The 21,306-nt window shown below is 57.1% G+C and overlaps 2 protein-coding genes across 3 annotated transcripts; one reads left to right on the forward strand and one right to left on the reverse strand.

Annotated features, from left to right (window-relative positions):
- The first annotated feature begins 2,280 nt into the window (after positions 1-2,280).
- On the forward strand, positions 2,281-9,817 carry homeza (homeobox and leucine zipper encoding a). Its single transcript, XM_069188730.1, has 3 exons — positions 2,281-2,799; positions 5,162-5,346; positions 5,999-9,817. Exon 3 carries the CDS (start codon positions 6,029-6,031, stop codon positions 8,069-8,071), a length of 2,043 nt encoding a protein of 680 aa, XP_069044831.1. The 5' UTR covers positions 2,281-2,799; positions 5,162-5,346; positions 5,999-6,028; the 3' UTR covers positions 8,072-9,817.
- A 184-nt stretch (positions 9,818-10,001) lies between these two features.
- On the reverse strand, positions 10,002-21,217 carry LOC138238374 (RING finger protein 212B-like). Of its 2 annotated transcripts, none has more exons than XM_069188731.1 (14): positions 21,060-21,217; positions 19,825-19,945; positions 19,013-19,065; positions 18,854-18,928; positions 17,936-18,042; positions 17,362-17,422; positions 17,234-17,262; positions 14,438-14,478; positions 12,104-12,134; positions 11,934-11,991; positions 11,167-11,224; positions 11,036-11,075; positions 10,797-10,863; positions 10,002-10,351 (listed from the first exon to the last, which is right to left on the reverse strand). In XM_069188731.1, the coding sequence occupies exons 2-14, from the start codon at positions 19,925-19,927 to the stop codon at positions 10,025-10,027; spliced, it is 1,050 nt and encodes a 349-aa protein (XP_069044832.1). In that variant the 5' UTR covers positions 19,928-19,945; positions 21,060-21,217; the 3' UTR covers positions 10,002-10,024. The 2 variants fall into 2 exon arrangements, with proteins under 2 accessions (XP_069044832.1, XP_069044833.1); XM_069188732.1 differs by having other exon boundaries at positions 10,225-10,351; positions 10,797-10,894; positions 21,060-21,216.
- Positions 21,218-21,306: the final 89 nt, after the last annotated feature.

Below are 21,306 nucleotides of genomic sequence, written 5' to 3' on the forward strand. Positions count from 1 at the left end.
GGAAACAGGTGAGAGCTCCTGGCCACAGAACAGGAGGAGCTCTTGAACACAGATGAGAGAGCTCTTGTGGACACAGGGGGTTCCACACAGAAGGTACCTGAAGGAACCTCAGACCCGCAGACACCACGCAGACTCCACACAGAAGGTCCCTGGAGGAACCTCAGACCCGCAGACACCACGCAGACTCCACACAGAAGACACCTGGAGGAACCTCAGACCCGCAGACACCACGCAGACTCCACACAGAAGACACCTGGAGGAACCTCAGACCTGCAGACACCACGCAGACTCCACACAGAAGACACCTGGAGGAACCTCAGACCTGCAGACACCACGCAGACTCCACACAGAAGACACCTGAAACCTCAGACCCACAGACACCACGCAGACTCCACACAGAAGGTCCCTGGAGGAACCTCAGACCCGCAGACACCACGCAGACTCCACACAGAAGACACCTGAAACCTCAGACCCACAGACACCACGCAGACTCCACACAGAAGACACCTGGAGGAACCTCAGACCCACAGACACCACGCAGACTCCACACAGAAGGTCCCTGGAGGAACCTCAGACCCGCAGACACCACGCAGACTCCACACAGAAGACACCTGAAACCTCAGACCCGCAGACACCACGCAGACTCCACACAGAAGACACCTGGAGGAACCTCAGACCTGCAGACACCACGCAGACTCCACACAGAAGACACCTGAAACCTCAGACCCACAGACACCACGCAGACTCCACACAGAAGACACCTGAAACCTCAGACCCACAGACACCACGCAGACTCCACACAGAAGACACCTGGAGGAACCTCAGACCTGCAGACACCACGCAGACTCCACACAGAAGACACCTGGAGGAACCTCAGACCCGCAGACACCACGCAGACTCCACACAGAAGACACCTGAAACCTCAGACCTGCAGACACCACGCAGACTCCACACAGAAGACACCTGAAACCTCAGACCTGCAGACACCACGCAGACTCCACACAGAAGGTCCCTGGAGGAACCTCAGACCTGCAGACACCACGCAGACTCCACACAGAAGACACCTGAAACCTCAGACCCACAGACACCACGCAGACTCCACACAGAAGGTCCCTGGAGGAACCTCAGACCCACAGACACCACGCAGACTCCACACAGAAGGTCCCTGGAGGAACCTCAGACCCGCAGACACCACGCAGACTCCACACAGAAGACACCTGGAGGAACCTCAGACCTGCAGACACCACGCAGACTCCACACAGAAGACACCTGGAGGAACCTCAGACCTGCAGACACCACGCAGACTCCACACAGAAGACACCTGAAACCTCAGACCTGCAGACACCACGCAGACTCCACACAGAAGACACCTGAAACCTCAGACCCACAGACACCACGCAGACTCCACACAGAAGGTCCCTGGAGGAACCTCAGACCCACAGACACCACGCAGACTCCACACAGAAGGTACCTGGAGGAACCTCAGACCCACAGACTCCACACAGAAGGTACCTGGTGGTGGAGGGATCCCCATTACCTGTAAAGCGCTTTGAGTGGAGTGTCCGGAAAAGCGCTATATAAGTGTAAGCAATTATTATTATTATTATTAAACCTCACGGCGATTCCACACAAAGGGGACCCTGATCTAGACTCGAGCCGGTGGAGCTGAGGGGGTGGAGGCGATAACCGCCCCCTCCTGGCTAAATACGAAAGACCCAGCGCGTTTACACTGCCGTGCCCGCTCGGAATCGGACCTCTCCGGAGTCACACTCCCTCCCGCTCAGAAACAGCAGAGTAAACTCCGGCCCCCGGCGCTTCATGACCTGGCTTGACTGCACTTCCCAGCTCCAACAGGAGAATTCCGCGGCCGGTGTACAAGGAGGTCGGCGATAAACAGTTAACAGCCTAAATGAAACCAAAATAAACGTACCCCATCCGTAACCGGCAGAAATATGCGCTTTAATATACGAGACGGATGTGTGTATATGCGTTGGTTGCATATTTCACGTTGAGTGTCGTTGTGTACGGTGACGCCCGAGACAAACTGCCGCCCTTGTGGGTGGACAATAAAGCTATATCTTTCCTTCTCTCTTTAAAACCAAAACCTCTTCCAGGAATACCTTCATAAGATGGCGGCCCTCACAGCGCAACCCCCCCCCCTCCCATCACCTTCTGCAACTGCCCTATTCGCTCTACGTTACCTGGAGCACGTACTCCCATCGTTACCCCGCCCCCTGACCCCGCTCGCTCCGCCCCCTTTCTCCCAACTAGTCGGTGCGAGCGGAGTCCCGGCTGCCCCGCGCCGCTACGCCTTTAATGGCAAGCGGGCCCCGCCCCCCGCCGTCACCCCGGGAGACCGAGGCCTAGCTGCCCGAGTTTCCTGCTCCCGCCCGGCCTCGCGTAGCGGCTCAGAACAAAAACACGGCGAGCAGGAGAGAGAGGGACGCAGCGAGCGCCCGGCCGAAAACACGACCCCCCCTCCCCCCCTCGGCAGAAACACGACAACGAGAACGCAGGCGGCCTCCGCCTGCTTTGGAGTTTAAACTCGGGACTTTTATTTAACTTTTTTTTTCTTCTTTAAGAAAAAACACGCCAGCAGTCCGGAGCGGAGGGGGGCGGAGAGACGGACACGCACGCAGACGGTCTCCGGTGTTTGGAAGAGCAGCGGAGCGACACCAGCCGCTGTCCGGCCCCCGCAGACCCCGCACCGCCCGGCGGAGACGCGGCTTCTCCTCGGCGGGGCTCCGGCGGAGGGGAGACGGCCGGGAGAGCCGGAGACGCCGCGACCTCAGCCTCCCCGTGAGTCCGGCTCCGCCGCCTCGCTGCCCCGCTGTCCGCGCACACGGCGCCGGGACAATAGTGAGCCCCGCCGGGGTGGCTGGGGTGCCTGTTGTCGTTGTTGTTGTTTTGGGGGTGCTGCGCCGTGATGGCGATGTGATGGCGTGTCTGTGTGGCCGCGGGGGGAGCGGGCTTGCAGGGGCTGTACAGACGGGGCCTCTCGCTGACCTGCCCCCCCCCCCGTAGGACCCCCGGGCCAGTCCGGGCTGGGGGGGCTGGGGGCGCCCCGGGGGTGGCCGTGGCGAGTGCGAGCGAGGCTGCGGGACGGAGCCGAGTGTATGTGTGTGTGTGAGATGGTGGCCCGATGACCGTGTGTCCACCTCCCCCCGCCCCCGTGTCCGGAGCAGGGGCTGTCCGCCCCGGTGCCCACCCGGCCGTGGAACTCTCTCGCGGGGTGAATCGTCTTCCGGGGGCCCAGCGGAAACAGCTGCTTCTGCTGGGGGGGGTGTTTGTGTCCGTGAGCTGTGCGTGGGAGGGGATTCCGTGACTGCTTTCGCCCGCGGCCGTGCTCCGCTAGCGTGACTTTGAGGCGGTATCCTTCTGATAACCTGCGTCAGAGGGAGAACAAACATGTTGTTTTTGGAGGGGTACGGGTCTACGGCTTGTTGGTGAGGTGGACGAAGAGATCGGCCGATCAGAAAGTTACCAGTTAGTCGTTCCGAGGGTCTCAGACAGCTGTGTCCAGTTCAACAACATGGCTGGGCAGCTTGTCCCCCACCCCCCTCTGTGTAAAGAAGAGCCTCCTGTCCTGACTGGAGGGTCTCACCCAGCTGTGTCTGGAGAGAAGCCAGGGTATCGGCTTCAACAACAGGGCTGGGCAGCTTGTTCCCCACCCCCACCACCCTCTGTGTAAAGAGGAGCCTCCTGTCCTGACTGGAGGGTCTCACCCAGCTGTGTCTGGAGAGAAGCCAGGGTATCGGCTTCAACAACAGGGCTGGGCAGCTTGTTCTCCACCCCCACCACTGTCTGTGTAAAGAAGAGCCTCCTCTCATCTTCCTTATTAATAATTGGCTTCGTGGACCAGTATAGCAGCTCCTCAGGTGATGCTGTTGTTGCTTTCAGGAGACCTACAAGTCCTGCAGGCACAGCACCCACAATTTGTTGAAACATTATCATACGTACCCTCTCGACCACTGACACAGCTCTGATCATAATCTCAGTTAATAACTAATCCCTTACTGCAACTTGTATCGGTCTTGCTTTCGGGGTTACTGCGTGTCTTCATGTTTAATACTGCTGTGTTTACTTTGTATTAATAACGCCAGTGTCAGTGTGTCTGTATGAACCCCTCTCTCTCAGTGCAGTGTTAATGTACTGGAGTGTCCAGTCAGTCAGTGTGTCTGTATGAACCCCTCTCTCTCAGTGCAGTGTTAATGTACTGGAGTGTCCAGTCAGTCAGTGTGTCTGTATGAACCCCTCTCTCTCAGTGCAGTGTTAATGTACTGGAGTGTCCAGTCAGTCAGTGTGTCTGTATGAACCCCTCTCTCTCAGTGCAGTGTTAATGTACTGGAGTGTCCAGTCAGTCAGTGTGTCTGTATGAACCCCTCTCTCTCAGTGCAGTGTTAATGTACTGGAGTGTCCAGTCAGTCAGTGTGTCTGTATGAACCCCTCTCTCTCAGTGCAGTGTTAATGTACTGGAGTGTCCAGTCAGTCAGTGTGTCTGTATGAACCCCTCTCTCTCAGTGCAGTGTTAATGTACTGGAGTGTCCAGTCAGTCAGGGTGTCTGTATGAACCCCTCTCTCTCAGTGCAGTGTTAATGTACTGGAGTGTCCAGTCAGTCAGTGTGTCTGTATGAACCCCTCTCTCTCAGTGCAGTGTTAATGTACTGGAGTGTCCAGTCAGTCAGTGTGTCTGTATGAACCCCTCTCTCTCAGTGCAGTGTTAATGTACTGGAGTGTCCAGTTAGTGTGTCTGTATTAACCCCTCTCTCTCAGTGCAGTGTTAATGTACTGAAGTGTCCAGTTAGTGTGTCTGTATTAACCCCTCTCTCTCAGTGCAGTGTTAATGTACTGAAGTGTCCAGTCAGTGTGTCTGTATGAACCCCTCTCTCTCAGTGCAGTGTTAATGTACTGGAGTGTCCAGTCAGTCAGTGTGTCTGTATTAACCCCTCTCTCTCAGTGCAGTGTTAATGTACTGGAGTGTCCAGTCAGTCAGTGTGTCTGTGTTAACCCCTCTCTCTCAGTGCAGTGTTAATGTACTGGAGTGTCCAGTCAGTCAGTGTGTCTGTATGAACCCCTCTCTCTCAGTGCAGTGTTAATGTACTGTAGTGTCCAGTCAGTGACTATAGGAAACCATAACGGCCTTTTTGTCATCACTTAACAGAACATCCCATTGCGAGGGGGGGAGTTTGTTTGCTGAGCACAGTGCCTCCTTGTTGTTGGACAGAGAAGACCAGAAGAGAACAAGACATCTTTTCCCCCCTCCCTTCTCCCCATCCCTTCGGCTGAAATAACAAGATCCCAGAGGCACTGGGCTGGAATCCCGAGAGTGAAAGAAACATACCCAGGGTAAGTCTGAGTTAATGTTTTACAAATGTAGAGTGAGCCCTGATTGGAGGAGCAGTGTGTCTCACTGACAGAGTGAGCTCTGATTGGAGGAGCAGTGTGTCTCTCACTGACAGAGTGAGCCCTGATTGGAGGAGCAGTGTGTCTGTCAATGACAGAGTGAGCCCTGATTGGAGGAGCAGTGTGTCTCTCACTGACAGAGTGAGCCCTGATTAGGGTACTGAGGGCACTGGTGCCAGTTGTGTGAGCTTGACGCACCAGATGTGCAAGCACTCAGCCGCCACTGGAGTCCCCCGAAGTGTCGGGTCTGTCCAGTATGGCGTGTTGAGTGGAGAGCGAGGGAGAGGAGGGGGGCTCTGGAGGTTTGGGCAGGTCTCACTGGGGCCTCCGCCCAGTTTGGAAGTGGTACCCGCCTCCCCCAGCCGGGCCCGGCCTGTCCGCCCGGCCTTGCCGATTGTGGCTCACTGAGGGGACGGCCAGCGCCCTCTTGTGGCGAGACGCCGTCGGGGCCGGTTCACCCTCCCGTCCTGACCGCGGTGGTCGAGCCGGTCGCCTGGCCTTCGGGACTGCTGGCCGGCCAGCACCTTCACACTGACCCTTCTGACCCCCCCCTCCCCCAGGCACTGTAAGGAAGCTCTCGTCTCTCTCCCCGCAGAGCGGCGAGCCCAGCGGCGTGGCCCAAGCGATGCAGAGGAGGAGGGAGGAAGGGGACGTGGCCGAGAGGCGGGCGGCGCCGCAGATGGACGAGGAGGAGGAGGAGGTGATGATGATGATGATGAGGGAGCGGGCGTCCTCCGCCGGCGCCCGTCGGAAGCCCCCGGCGGACTTCGGCAACGGCGGCGAGGGGGTGAACTTCAGCACCAACAAGAACTCGGTGGTGTGCCTCCCGCTGGTGTCCGAGGGGCTCAAGCTGGTCTGGACCCAGTCCGACCAGACCAGGGAGCTGGACTCCATCCCCAGCCTGGTCCGCGCCTTCAACCTGTTCCCCTACCCCTCGGCGGCCGAGATCGGCGCCCTGGCGCGCGACGCCGGCCTGCCCCTGGACAAGGTCAAGGTGTGGTTCATGGTGCAGCGCATCAAGTACGGCATCACCTGGTCCTCCGAGGAGATCGAGGAGACGCGTCTCAAGCTGCGGGCGGGCGTGGGCGGCGGCGCGGAGGAGGAGTACGAGGTGGAGGAGGAGGACGAGGACGAGGAGGAGTTTGCGTACGCCGGCGGGGAGAACGGAGAGGGGCTGCCGCAGTTTGAGGTGGGAGGCGGCGACGTGGAGGACCGCGAAGACGACGACGACGACGGCGACGGCGCTGGCAGCGCCCCCCTCGAGGAGACGGGCGCGTCTCCTTTCCTCGAGCAGCCCCCCAAGTACCGCGACCCGCGCCGAGACCCGGCCCCGGCCTTTGCCTACTTCCCCGCCACCGCCCCGCCAGCCGCCCACGACCCCGACCCCTATCGCCGGCGCCCGCCCCCGCCGGAGGGCCCCGCCGCCCCCCGCCTGCCCCCGCGCCCCCACGGCCGCTACAAGAAGACGAAGGCCCAGCTGGCGGCGCTGCGGCACAGCTTCGCGCGGCACAACTTCCCCAACGAGGCGGAGCTGCGGCGCCTGCAGGAGGAGACGGGCCTGACCCGCATCGAGATCCGGAAGTGGTTCAGCGACAGCCGCTACCAGCTGCGCATCAACGGGCGCGGCGGCGGGCTGTACCGGGGCCGCGGCGCCCGGGGCGGCACGGACGCGTCCTTCTTCGAGAGCTTCCTGTCGCGCTCCCTGGAGGCCAGCGGCTTCAGCGCCCAGGCCGCCATGGCGGCGGACGCGGGCGGCAGGGACGCTGGGGCGATGGAGGAGGAGGGCGGAGGAGGAGGAGGAGGGGGGATGGCGGGGCGTGGCCTGGCGAGTGACGTGATGGGGGAGCAGTACGAGGAGGAGGAGGAAGAGGAGGAGGAGGTGGGGGTGGAGGTGGAGGCGATGGCAGCGGTGGTGGAAGAGGAGGAGGAGGAGGAGGGGGAAGGACAGCAGCTGCTCTTCATCAACGGCAAAGGGGAGCTGGAGACCCCGATCGCTTGCGGCTCCCCGTCGGCCCTCGTCTCCCCCGCGCCCTCGCCCTCCCTCTACCCCCCCAAACGCACCTCCTCCCCGGCCCCCCGGCCCGCCCAGCCCGGCGCCCCCCCTTCCTCCTCCTCCTCCTCCTCCTCCCCCCCGCCCCCCCCGCTGCTCACGCCGAGCGGCCGGCCGCGCAAGACCAAGGCGCAGCTGGACGTGCTCAAGCAGTTCTTCCTGCGCTGCCAGTGGCCCCGCAGCGAGGACTACTCCCAGCTGGTGCAGCTCACCGGCCTGCCCCGGCCCGACGTCATCCAGTGGTTCGGCGACACGCGCTACGCCGTCAAGAACGGGCAGCTGCGCTGGGTCAAGGGCGTGTCCCTCGACCTGGCCTCCGAGATCCTGCACCAGCAGGGCGCCGGCGGCGGCGGGGGGCGGCGGCGCCGGCACGGGCCGGGGCTCAACGGCGGCGAGGGCGCGGCCCAGCCGCGGCCCGGCGGCGGCGACCTGCGGCCGCTGGAGCAGTACCTGCGGGGCACGGGCGGACTGCAGGAGCGGGACCTGGACGCGCTGTGCCGCCGGGCGCGGATGAGCTACCAGCAGGTCCGGGACTGGTTCGCCTGCCGCGAGCAGGGCGTGGCCGAGGTGGAGGTCAACCTGAGCGACGGGGAGGGCCCGGCCGACGGCAGGAAGTGAGCCGGGGGGCGGCGGGGGTCGCGCCGGACGTTTTAGCCTTGTCTTTTTAGCGACTGTTTGTAAACCGTTCGAATTCCCTGCGATTCTGGCCCCTTCGTCCGGCAGGAAAACAGAACTGGTCTTCCGTGCTGCTGCCCTCGGCGCTGTGGCTGTGGGCTGGGGAGGGAGGGAGGAGGTCTGGGGACACTGGTCCGATGTCTCAGAGGGGGGGAGGAAGGCGCCGGCGGGTGTTGGACTTGTAGTGTACTTCCGGCCTGAGGTCCAATGGCCCGTTTTTTTCGGGATCTCTCGGGGGTGCCAGCTGAAGGCTGGACCGCGCCTCGCCTCCACTTCACTGGTGATCAGCGGGACCACTGCAACCACTGGGGAGCTGGCTGTGATGCCACAAGGGCGCGTGGTCAGCAGTGCTGCCCCGCCATGTCTGTGGAGTCTGCATGTTCTCCCCGGGTCTGGGTCGGTTCCCTCCTACAGTCCAGGGACATCTTGGGAAAATTTAACCGGTGTGAGTTTGTGTCCTGTAGTGGACTGGAGTCTTATGATGGACTGGTGTTCTGTCCAGGGTGTGTGTGTGCGTGTGTGTCCATCCTGTGATGGACTGGTTTCCTGTCCAGGGTGTGTGTGTGTGTCCTAAGGGGGCTTGGTGTCCAGCCTGTACCCTGTCTCTGTATGTGGTGTGTGTGTGTGTGTCCCTCGTGAGGGACTGGTGTCCAGGCTGTACCCAGCCTTGCGCCTGCTGGTTGCTGGGATAGACTCTGGCTCCCCGGCGCCACAGTTCCACCCCTGTACTGGGTGGAACTGTGGGAGAGGGGGAGGGCCTGTGAAGCTGTCTGCTTTGTTACGCCCACAGCTGTTGCTGCTCTCTGCCGGTGTGCTGGCCCTTCCGGTCCAGGGTGCGAGTTCCCCAAGTGTCTTCCTGAGGACAGAGGTAGCAGGGCTCTCCCCTGCCCAGCGGCAGGAACTGGCACACTGAACGTCAAGACGGCGTTTGTATTGACCTCCTTAGCGAGCTCAGTAAACAAGCAATAAATGGGAAAACGATGATGAGCTTGGCGGGGGAATCGGCGTCTTCTCGTGTTCGTTGGGATTTCTCCAGTGGGCGGAGAGGCCGTTGCCGTTTGCACAGGTCACTGCGGGCGTTTCTGCCACCTCCCGCCGGACTCCAAGCACACGCGTGAGGTTACAGGCTCCCAGTCCGCGTCCCGGAGCTATGCCACCCCTCCCGGTTTGTGTTCTGGCTCTGTGTGCGCAACCGAGCCCTGAACTGACCGCCTGGCTGTGTGTTTTCACCTGTTGGGAGCGGGGTTTTGGAAGCAGAACAAAACCACGAACTTCGGAGTAGAAGAAATAATAAGTGACGCTATGCATCCGTTCGCGGGAGGGGAATGTGTCCGCCTTCTGGACCTGCGCGTTGTTTCTGGCCAGCAGGTGGAAACGGAGAGTTTTGGGGCGCTCTCGGGGCGCTGTGCCGACACGCAGCCGGCGTACCGGATTCCGGTCTCTGGTTTTATGTATTTTTGGACTTTGTGGACAGGGGCCGGGGACAGCGGGCTTTAATTTATTGTTCTCTCCTGCGGTGGGTGGCAGAGGGGAGCCGAGGCCCGGGCGAGTCCTCCCCGCCGCGCTGCGTGTATCCTGTTCGTGAAGGAGCCCCCCGGCGAGCACAGAGCCTGTAAACCCTCTCGCAGGGCTGCTTGGTACTGCACTGTCATTTTGTACACGTTTCTAATAAACTGACCGACGCTCTCAGAGTGGCTGTGCTCTCTCTTCTCCCCTCGGACTGCTGGGCTGCACTCCTGCTTCAGAGACTCTTCACACACCCCTCTCCCCCCAACACACACACACACAAAACGAGAAGGGAGCTCTTGCTCCAGGACCCGAGGAGCAGGGTCAAGAAGAGCTCCAGGCTGCGCACTCCACACGGGACGCCTAGTGCCGATCCTTCACTTTATTGGTCTACACGTCGCCCGGCGCTGTGGCAGTTAAAGACTGCGGCAAGCCATTGAGCCACTTGAGGGCACTGAGGAGAACTGGGGGGGCGACAGTAGGAGAACCCCGGGTTACCAGCGGGTCCCCAATGGTGGCAGCAGCGACAGACCGTTGCACTAGAGACCCGAGATCCCGGCTGTCCAGCCGGGTACTGAAACGTGGTTCTGGTCCCGGTCCCCTGTGCCCGGGGTGATGGAGCAAGGGAGGACGCTGGGGACCCCTGGGGTGGGGCGAGACGGAGAGCCAGCCAGTGTCCTCACAGCGCCAGGCCTCCCTCGTATCTCGTGGGTGTGTCTGAAACAGAGCACTGTTCGTTAGGATTATCATCATGACTGCGAGACGGAACACAGTCCAGAGACACACACCACACACACCAGTCCATCACAGACCCAGAGACACACACCACATGCACCAGTCCATCACAGACACTGACTCAGAGACACACCAGACACACCAGTCCATCACAGACCCAGAGACACACACCACACACCAGTCCATCACAGACCCAGAGACACACACCACACGCACCAGTCCATCACAGACACTGACTCAGAGACACCACACACACCAGTCCATCACAGACACACCAGGGCCAATATTCACCCCGTGTGTCCCCAGAACTGCGGGAGGACAGCTGAGGACACAGAGGAAACCCCCACACACGCAGAACAGTTTTGTGCTCAGACGCATGGCGCGAGACAGAGGGAGACGCAGGAGAGAAGACAGACAGGCTGCTTACCACTGTACTGAGATCTGGACCCTGCCTGCTGACTGACAGGGGAGTGGAGCCAGGACACTGAGCCGGACTGGAACAGAGACGGAGTCAGAGAGCCTGGCCTGAGAGAGAGAGCAATACAAACACGGACTGTATGTACCCTACAGCACTAGCACTAACACACCAGCCCAAGAAACCTCCTCATTTGAATGAGGATTAATTCATATGAATAAGACATGACACAGTAATAAAAGCAGTTTTACCTGTAAACAACAGCACTTCCTGTTGAGTTTGTTGGAGTTCCTGCACATTTAAAATACAAACTTCAGATTTCTCCATGGGTCTTATCTGTAATTTTGAATTCTTATACTTTATTTTTTATGCATATACTCACTGAAGGTCAAATTATATGGTGTACTTCTGCCTGACATACTGGTGGAGGAGCTAGGAGACTGAGAAAGACAGTAATCAATACACACCCACACTGACTGGACACTCCGGTACATTAACACTGCACTGAGAGAGAGGGGTTCATACAGACACACTGACTGATTGGACACTCCAGTACATTAACACTGCACTGAGAGAGAGGGGTTCATACAGACACACTGACTGACTGGACACTCCAGTACATTAACACTGCACTGAGAGAGAGGGGTTCATACAGACACACTGACTCTACACTCCAGTACATTAACACTGCACTGAGAGAGAGGGGTTCATACAGACACACTGACTGACTGGACACTCCAGTACATTAACACTGCACTGAGAGAGAGGGGTTCATACAGACACACTGACTCTACACTCCAGTACATTAACACTGCACTGAGAGAGAGGGGTTCATACAGACACACTGACTGGACACTCCAGTACATTAACACTGCACTGAGAGAGAGGGGTTCATACAGACACACTGACTGACTGGACACTCCAGTACATTAACACTGCACTGAGAGAGAGGGGTTCATACAGACACACTGACTGACTGGACACTCCAGTACATTAACACTGCACTGAGAGAGAGGGGTTCATACAGATACACTGACTCTACACTCCAGTACATTAACACTGCACTGAGAGAGAGGGGTTCATACAGACACACTGACTCTACACTCCAGTACATTAACACTGCACTGAGAGAGAGGGGGTAAGACTCACAGTAATATTGTCAGACAGGTTGGCTCTGTATCTCTCCAGTGAGTCAGTGTTGGAGTGGCTGAAAGATAAGACACACCTTGAAGCGATCTCTACCCCCTGACGGTGGAGGAGACTCTGGACTGAGACAGCAGGTGTGGGGGCAGCTCCTGGGGGGGCCTGGTCTCTCTTACCTGTCTGCGAGGCCATGGGGCCTGGGAGTCACTGCGGGAAACAGGGAAACAGGAGACTCAGCCCAGTCAGCACACACAAAGACAGCCCCCCTAGAGACAGTGAAACAGCAGGGAGTCCTGGGGGACAGGCGGACGACTGGAGGTGTCGAAATGGGGCGCTCGGGAAGGGGTCTGCGTCCCTGCAGGGGGACCTGAGAGCCTGGCCGGCCCGGGACACTGAGGATCTGGCTCAGAAATAGGGGGACCCACAGTGGGGCTCAGGGGTTTAGGGGCTGAGGGGTTCAGGGGCTGAGGGGCTCAGGGGTTCAAGGGCTCAGGCAGCTGTTTGGTGTTTGGCGCAGGATGTAGGAGTTTACAGGTCGACCTGCATGCTGAAAGCCACACTGTCACAAGTACGAACATAGAAAAGATCAGGAAATGACCAAGTGTAATAATCAGTACGTAAAATAAATAATCGTAACACCCCCTTGGAAGTGATTCCTGCAGAATATACCCCAGCGGTTGGTCTGGACAGAGGCACCGAATTCTCTGTTCTCAGGCACAGCTTTGGTGAAAAGAGTAATCATTCAAGCTCACTGGGTTAACCCAATATTTCTTAATGGTGACGATACACAACACACGTTTCCCTGTGTAAATGTTCAAATAAGGCGTCCCAGAGACCCACTGTTACAGACCCACATACAGACCGCTGCTCAAGCGTGCCAAACCGGTTTTGAAACAGATCAGGGTATGGCCAGAGGGAGCCACTTCAGCATTACAGGACTGGTTTGAGCACACACACTGGAATATGTGCAGGGAGGCCGCTACCTATGAAAACGACATCAATCGAGAGGAGTATGCAGCACCTGCGTCGAGCTTCATCAGCAAGTGCGGAGATGATGTCCCCCTCTCTAAATCCGTCATCACACGGGCCAGCCAGAAACCAGGGCCGAGACCTCGCAGCGCAGCATTCAGATCAGGTGACCAGGAAGCCCTTGGGACTGCCAGGGCCGACCTGCCTGGCGCCACCAGGGAGGCAAAGCGCAACCGCGCGCGGAAGACCCGCGGCCACCAGAGACCCGCGGCGCCTGTGGCCAGGTATCCAGGCCAGTACCGACTACGGGACTCCTCCACGCGCCGGTGAGGGAGGTGCCTCCCTTCCGGATGTGCTGAATGACGGTTGTGCGCGATCTGAGGCACTAAACACAGTGCCTGCGGGAAAGCCCATACCTCCTGCCCATACCTCCTGCCCTGATGTGAGGGAGACACTAGCAGAAGTTAACCCAGGTCAGGCTGCTGGACCTGACCAGTATCTCCCTGGGCCAGGCGGTCATCCCTGTCTGTTTCAGGACCAGCATGACTGTACCAGTGCCGAAGAAGTCTACTGTGTCCTGTCTCAGTGCCTATCGGCTTGTGGCGCTCACACCAGTTATCACGAAGTGCCTCGAGAGGCCGGTCATGGGTCACATGACTCCCCACCCCTCTGGGCGCCCTCCAGCTCGCGCATCGTCCCAGCCGGTCTACCCATGATGCCGTATCCCTCGCCCTTCACCTGGCCCCGTCCCTTCTGGATAAGTGGGACGCTTGTGTAAGAACGCTGTTCATAGACTTCAGCTCAGCATTCAACACAATCACCCCCCAGAAACTGATAGAAAAACTGAGCTTGCTGAACCTTAACACCTCCCTCTGTAACTGGATCCTGGACTTTCTGACCGAGAGACCTCAGACAGTGCGGACTGGAAACAACATCTCTAGTACCATGATAATGAACACCGGAGACCCCCCCAGGGCTGTGAACTCAGCCCACTCCTGTTCAATTCAATTCAACTTTATTGTCATTAAACTTACACAGGTGCACAGTATAATGAAAAGTGTTTCTCATTAGTCACTCAGGTGCATTATATAAATAGGACAGAAGATAAGACAATTGACAGTAACACAATAGCAATAACAGTAACATGTAATAACATAACATAAATAACACGCTGATGACTCATGACTGCACTGGTAAGCACAGTGCAAATGACATCATCAAGTTTGCTGATGACACGACAGTGGTGGGCCTCATCAGTAACCACGATGAGGCACCATACAGAGAGGAGGTGGAGCAACTAGTGGACTGGTACTGCACATCAACGGCTCTCCTGTGGGGATCGACACTTGATCATTTACATGAGCGTTTGCTTTGACCACTGAATCTGGGACCACTGCATCTCAGCCAGCATCCCCTTGTTGTGAAACTGGCCTTTGACACTGCCAGGAGCTGCACATTGTATCTAGATTCTCAGAGACCCTTCAGCACCATACCCATGACATTGTGCGGGAAGCCAGGGGGCTTCGGAGGGGTGTCAGTACCTGGAGAGGTGATGGCCACCGGTCGAGTCAGCCTGTCGGGCCTGGAAGAGAGACACAGCGTTTGACACAATCACCTCTCTCCTGTCACTACAGCTACACTCCTGTCACCTGGAGACACTGTGTCACTGTCACTACAGTCTCCAGCTACACTCCTGTCTCTCGGAGACACTGCGTCACTGTCACTACAGTATCCAACTACACTCCTGTCTCTCGGAGACACAGTGTCACTGTCACTACAGTCTCCAACTACACTCCTGTCTCTCGGAGACACAGTGTCACTGTCACTAGTCTCCAGCTACACTCCTGTCTCTCGGAGACACAGTGTCACTGTCACTAGTCTCCAGCTACACTCCTGTCTCTCGGAGACACAGTGTCACTGTCACTACAGTCCCCAGCTACACTCCTGTCTCTCTGAGACACAGTGTCACTGTCACTAGTCTCCAGCTACACTCCTGTCTCTCGGAGACACAGTGTCACTGTCACTACAGTCTCCAGCTACACTCCTGTCTCTCGGAGACACAGTGTCACTGTCACTACAGTCCCCAGGTACACTCCCGTCTCTAAGAGACACTCCTTCACTGTCACTACAGTCTCCAGCTACACTCCTGTCTCTCGGCGACACAGTGTCACTGTCACTACAGTCCCCAGCTACACTCCTGTCACCTGGAGACACAGTGTCACTGTCACTACAGTCTCCAGCTACACTCCTGTCTCTCAGAGACACAGTGTCACTGTCACTACAGTCTCCAGCTACACTCCTGTCTCTCGAAGACACTGCGTCACTGTCACTACAGTCTCCAGCTACACTCCTGTCACCTGGAAACACTGCGTCACTGTCACTAGTCTCCAGCTACACTCCTATCACTCGGAGACACAGTGTCAATCTCACTACAGTCTCCAGCTACACTCCTGTCTCTCGGAGACACTGCGTCACTGTCACTACAGTCTCCAGCTACACTCCTGTCTCTCGGAGACACAGTGTCAATCTCACTACAGTCTCCAGCTACACTCCTGTCTCTTGGAGACACAGTGTCACTGTCACTACAGTCCCCAGCTACACTCCTGTCTCTTGGAGACACTGCGTCACTGTCACTACAGTCTCCAGCTACACTCCTGTCTCTCGGAGACACAGTGTCACTGTCACTACAGTCTCCAGCTACACTCCTGTCTCTCACAGACACTGTATTTGTTGTTACTACAGTCTCCAGCTACACTCCTGTCTCTCGGAGACACTGCGTCACTGTCACTACAGTCTCCAGCTACACTCCTGTCTCTCGGAGACACTGCGTCACTGTCACTACAGTCCCCAGCTACACTCCTGTCTCTCGGAGACACTGCGTCACTGTCACTACAGTCTCCAACTACACTCCTGTCTCTCGGAGACACAGTGTCACTGTCACTACAGTCCCCAGCTACACTCCTGTCTTTCGGAGACACTGCATCACTGTCACTACAGTCTCCAGCTACACTCCTGTCACCTGGAGACACTGCGTCACTGTCACTAGTCTCCAGCTACACTCCTATCACTCGGAGACACAGTGTCAATCTCACTACAGTCCCCAGCTACACTCCTGTCTCTCGGAGACACTGCGTCACTGTCACTACAGTCTCCAGCTACACTCCTGTCTCTCGGAGACACAGTGTCAATCTCACTACAGTCTCCAGCTACACTCCTGTCTCTTGGAGACACAGTGTCACTCTCACTACAGTCCCCAGCTACACTCCTGTCTCTTGGAGACACTGCGTCACTGTCACTAGTCTCCAGCTACACTCCTGTCTCTCGGAGACACTGCGTCACTGTCACTACAGTCCCCAGCTACACTCCTGTCTCTCGGAGACACAGTGTCACTGTCACTACAGTCTCCAGCTACACTCCTGTCTCTCACAGACACTGTATTTGTTGTTACTACAGTCTCCAGCTACACTCCTGTCTCTCGGAGACACTGCGTCACTGTCACTACAGTCTCCAGCTACACTCCTTTCTCTCAGAGACACTGTACCACTACTTCCCCTTAGTCAAACCGATGCAACATTTTTCTCCCTCATCCCCCTGATCCATGCAGTGGGGCTGCTGGTGCATAATGTCTGCTGATTGTCATCCAGGAAGGGGGACACGGCACCTAAGTGGTGAAGCGATCTGGAATCCATGAGAAGTGTTATACTGAGGGATGAAAAGTGCATGAGAAGTGTTACAGTGGAGGATGAAGAGTGGTGGAGAATCTACAGCAGTGTTGTTATTAATAACAGGGTGACAGACACAAGCTGGGTCCCGTGCGCTGTAACGCATACGGCCTCCATCGCTTGAGAGAGCCGGCTAACCAGCGTGGTGACGTCACCGCCCTTCCCTGTGGATTAGAGGGACTGCAGCCGCCGGGCTGAGGGGAGATCTCCCTTTGGCTCAAGCGGCTGGGTCCCTGTTGAGTGATGCTGGAGGCCCAGGTTCGAGTCCCTGATGGTGGGGGCTGACCTATGTGGCAGTGGTGAGGGTGCCCACGTGAACCCTGAAGCGTTATAGTGTGCTATCACACCGAATGGAGATGTCCATGTACTGATATTTGAGAACTGACCCTTTGTCAACAAAAAAAATGAAACTCATCAGCTTTCACTGTCATTATCTCATTACCTGTCCTTGGACCTGAAAGTAAAGCACAGAAGAATGTTCTTTTTTTAAACTAAATCAAGAAAAGCACATTGCCACACATTGTGCAAACAAAAGAGAAGAGCTCACAATCATAACTGCCACATTCTAATATACTAATATTATTACTTTATAGCAATTGCAATTAACACCAATACCTGTTTGCTTGCAAAGGTAGAGGTGAGATCTAAAAGCAAGAAATGAGAGAGGAATTAATCCAAGAGAAAATGGCTGACTGGACACTGTAGTAGGAAGGGGGGGGGGGGAATTAAATTGTACAACACACCCTGCTCTGAGATAAAAGCTTCTTCATCTCCGAGATCTGCTTTCTCAGTTCAGAGACCTCCCTGAGAAAAAAAGATCAACACACTCACTGACTGGACACTGGACACATTAACACTGCACTGAGAGAGAGGGGTTCATACAGACACACTGACTGACTGGACACTCCAGTACATTAACACTGCACTGAGAGAGAGGGGTTCATACAGACACACTGACTGACTGGACACTCCAGTACATTAACACTGCACTGAGAGAGAGGGGTTCATACAGACACACTGACTGACTGGACACTCCAGTACATTAACACTGCACTGAGAGAGAGGGGTTCATACAGACACACTGACTGGACACTCCAGTACATTAACACTGCACTGAGAGAGAGGGGTTCATACAGACACACTGACTGGACACTCCAGTACATTAACACTGCACTGAGAGAGAGGGGTTCATACAGACACACTGACTGACTGGACACTCCAGTACATTAACACTGCACTGAGAGAGAGGGGTTCATACAGACACACTGACTGGACACTCCAGTACATCAACACTGCACTGGGAGAGAGGTCTAGAACCTGTGTCTGTCCTTGTGCAGCTGCTCCAGCTGCTTCTCCAGCTCGCAGTGCCGGTGCTTGAAGAAGGCCACCGCTCTCTCCCTGTGGCTGCGCTGGAAGGCGGAGACCTGCAGGGCCGGCAGGAGAGAGCCCCAGGTCACTCACACGAAGTCCTCTAGACCAGTGCGGCGCGCAGGAATTGACAGGAGACAGAAACCAGGGTGCGTGTGACCCCCGGAGGCGCCGGTATGAGGGAGACGGTTAGTGAGCGACCCGGCCAGTGGGGGCTCCTCCCCCCTGAGTCTGTGGGTCACAAACACGGGAATGAAGACTGCTGGGACAGGGAGTGAGCGAGTCATGGGGCTGCTGCCCCGGGCTCCTGAAGTGGCTTGGGTTTTCACAGCCAGCAGCTGTAGCGCCCTGCAGCTCACAGCTGACAGCCCCCTGAAGCTCAGCAGTGTGAGCCTGGCCAGTACCTGGGTGGGAGACCCAGTGGGGCCAGTAGGGGGTGCTCACCCTGCAGGCTGTGTGGGTCCTAACGCCCCAGCACAGTGACGGGGACACTAGACTGTAAACAAGGCGCCGTCCTTCAGATGAGACGTAAAACTGAGGTCCTGCCTCTGTGGTCAGTCAAGACCCCAGGGTGTCTCTCAGAAAGAGTAGGGGTGTGACCCCAGTGTCCTGGACAGACTCCCCCTGGTCTTTACCAGTCATGGCCTCCTGATCACCCCCCTCTCTGAACTGGCCTCATCACTCTGCTCTCCTCCCCACGGAGAGCTGGAGCATCATCACACTGGGGGGGTGGAGGGGATCCCCAGTACTGGACAGCGCCGGGAGAGGGGAGGAGTGTCCAGAAAGGCGCTATAGAGGTGCAGAGGAGTCTGGTTGTAATATTCCTGGGGGGTCCCCCCTCAGAGACAGAGGGGGACAGGGACTGACCTTGGAGATGTGCTGCAGGCGGCCTCTGCACAGCTCCCCCAGGTCTTTAAAATACACCTGCTCCTCGGGCTTGAGCTGCGGGACGGAGCAGAGGACAGGCAGTGAGAGACACGGGCGCAACCCCCGCCCCGAGGGCAGCGGCGCCAGCGCTGTGCTCACCTTGCCGGACAGCTGGAGGTACCTGCAGGCCGCTCCGCACACTCTGCACTTGTCTGCAGGAGACACACACACACACACTCACACAGGAGGGGCTCAGGAACAACCAGCTCACATCCGCGTGACCGTCAGGGCGAGAGTCCTCGGGGTGTCAGTCAGGGTGTCAGTCAGTCGGAGTGAGAGTCCTCAGTGTGTCAGCCAGTCAGGGAGTGAGTCAGTGGGGGTGTCAGCCAGTCAGAGTGAGAGTCCTCAGTGTGTCAGCCAGTCAGGGAGTGAGTCAGTGGGGGTGTCAGCCAGTCAGAGTGAGAGTCCTCAGTGTGTCAGCCAGTCAGGGAGTGAGTCAGTGGGGGTGTCAGCCAGTCAGAGTGAGAGTCCTCAGTGTGTCAGCCAGTCAGGGAGTGAGTCAGTGGGGGTGTCAGCCAGTCGGAGTGCGAGTCCTCAGTGTGTCAGCCAGTCAGGGAGTGAGTCAGTGGGGGTGTCAGCGAGTCGGAGTGCGAGTCCTCAGTGTGTCAGCCAGTCAGGGAGTGAGTCAGTGGGGGTGTCAGCCAGTGGGGGTGCGAGTCCTCAGTGTGTCAGCCAGTCAGGGAGTGAGTCAGTGGGGGTGTCAGTCAGTCGGAGTGAGAGTCCTCAGTGTGTCAGCCAGTCAGGGAGTGAGTCAGTGGGGGTGTCAGCCAGTCGGAGTGCGAGTCCTCAGTGTGTCAGCCAGTCAGGGAGTGAGTCAGTGGGGGTGTCAGCCAGTCGGGGAGTGAGGTGGGGCTCTGCCGGTGGTACCCCAGCCTCCTGAGAGCTGTCCCGGCGGGCCTGCCCGGCGGTACCTGGAGTGGCACAGGCCCCTCCACAGAAGATGTGCCCACAGCTGGACACGCAGAAGCCGGGCCCCTCTGCGCGGAAGCAGCTGTTGCAGTGGAACCAGTCCATGGCCAGGTCACTGCGGCGCTGGGGAGGGGAGGAAGGACACAGACGGGGCCGGTGAGACTCTGCTCCCTCCTCTGCCTCGCTCTGCGGCCGCCAGCAGCCTGTCGCCAGCTTCAAGCACGAGTACATGCTGTTTACAGAAACGCGATTCCTCCCAGAAAAGAAACATCTCTGTAACGCAGCAGGGTGGGGCAGTGGCCAAGATTGCTCCCACAGAGCGCTGGGGACTGGGGTTCAACTCCAGAACTGGGGTGCTGTCTGTGTGGAGTTTGCATGTTCCCCCTGTGGGTTTCCTCCAGGTGTTCTCGTTTCCTCTCACAGTTCAAAGTCTTGGTGTGAGTGTGTGTGTGTGTGTCCAGGCTGTACCCTGTCTCTGTGTCTGGTGTGTGTGTGTGTCTGTGTCCAGGCTGTACTCTGTCTCTGTGTCTGGTGTGTGTGTCTGTGTCCAGGCTGTACCCTGTCTCTGTGTCTGGTGTGTGTGTGTGTGTCCAGGCTGTACTCTGTCTCTGTGTCTGGTGTGTGTGTGTCCAGGCTGTACCCTGTCTCTGTACCCTGTAGCCTACAGTGCTGATAGACTCCAGCTCTCCTGACCCTGTATTGGATGAGGCTGTGAGAGGATGGATGGAACAGCTCTTTTTGACAACCTTCTAGGACTTTTCAATGTCAAGGTCTAAGAAAGTGCTTATTTTAATTATTATACAAGATTTTTATAATGGTAGTAAGTCATGAATGAATATTGCATTAATTTCCTTTGATAAAATACAAAATTCCATTGTTTAAAAAAAGATGCATTTTCTTATTTGACTGAGTAAATGACTGGGTCTGCTTCAGTAACCGAACCAGGGCAGGTCTTGATCTTCATGTTCAATATTACCCGGGCGCCTGTTACAGTCCAGACCGCCCGCTCCCCACAGTATTACTGACGGTGAGCCGTTTCTGTGTCAAAAACACGCCGGGGCCTCCTCAGTCTGTCGGTTTGGATCAAAATGCGCCTTTACAGACATCGGGCTGACACGTAATCTAAAAACCGCGCTACCCTTCACGAAAAAAAAAAAACTAAAATGAAAAAAAAACGAAGGATAAGCGCGACCTACTAAAACCAGTACGAAAAGAGGAAGTGAGCGGCGTCACGTACCCGGTCTCTGGGGGTAGGAAGGCTCTGGGGTGGAAAAGTAAGTGAAATAAAGTGATAAAAACTCGTCAGTTGTGTCCGCGCTCGGAGAGGGCGCCTCGCTCACGCGCACCTTCCCGCCGAAAACCCGACCTCGAGGGCAGAGGCGAGACGGCTCTTGGCAGCGCGCATGCGCACTGGGGGGTGTGAAGAACACGAAGATGCTCGCCGGGTCTTGGGATCGCGCCTGCGCACTGTGAGGAAGACTAAG

This window comes from Lepisosteus oculatus, chromosome 4 (genome assembly GCF_040954835.1).
Source record: "Lepisosteus oculatus isolate fLepOcu1 chromosome 4, fLepOcu1.hap2, whole genome shotgun sequence".
NCBI classification, from domain to species: Eukaryota; Metazoa; Chordata; class Actinopteri; order Semionotiformes; family Lepisosteidae; genus Lepisosteus; species Lepisosteus oculatus.

Bases quoted from the DNA above. Each gene is read 5' to 3' on its own strand.
- homeza (XM_069188730.1), top strand. From the start codon at position 6,029: ATGCAGAGGAGGAGGGAGGAAGGGGACGTGGCCGAGAGGCGGGCGGCG.
- LOC138238374 (XM_069188731.1), bottom strand. From the start codon at position 19,927: ATGGACTGGTTCCACTGCAACAGCTGCTTCCGCGCAGAGGGGCCCGGC. The intron at 19,066-19,824 runs GTACCGCCGGGC...TGTCTCCTGCAG, and splicing joins AGGGGCCTGTGCCACTCCAG to ACAAGTGCAGAGTGTGCGGA. The intron at 11,225-11,933 runs GTGAGTCTTACC...TGTCTTTCTCAG, and splicing joins ACCTGTCTGACAATATTACT to TCTCCTAGCTCCTCCACCAG.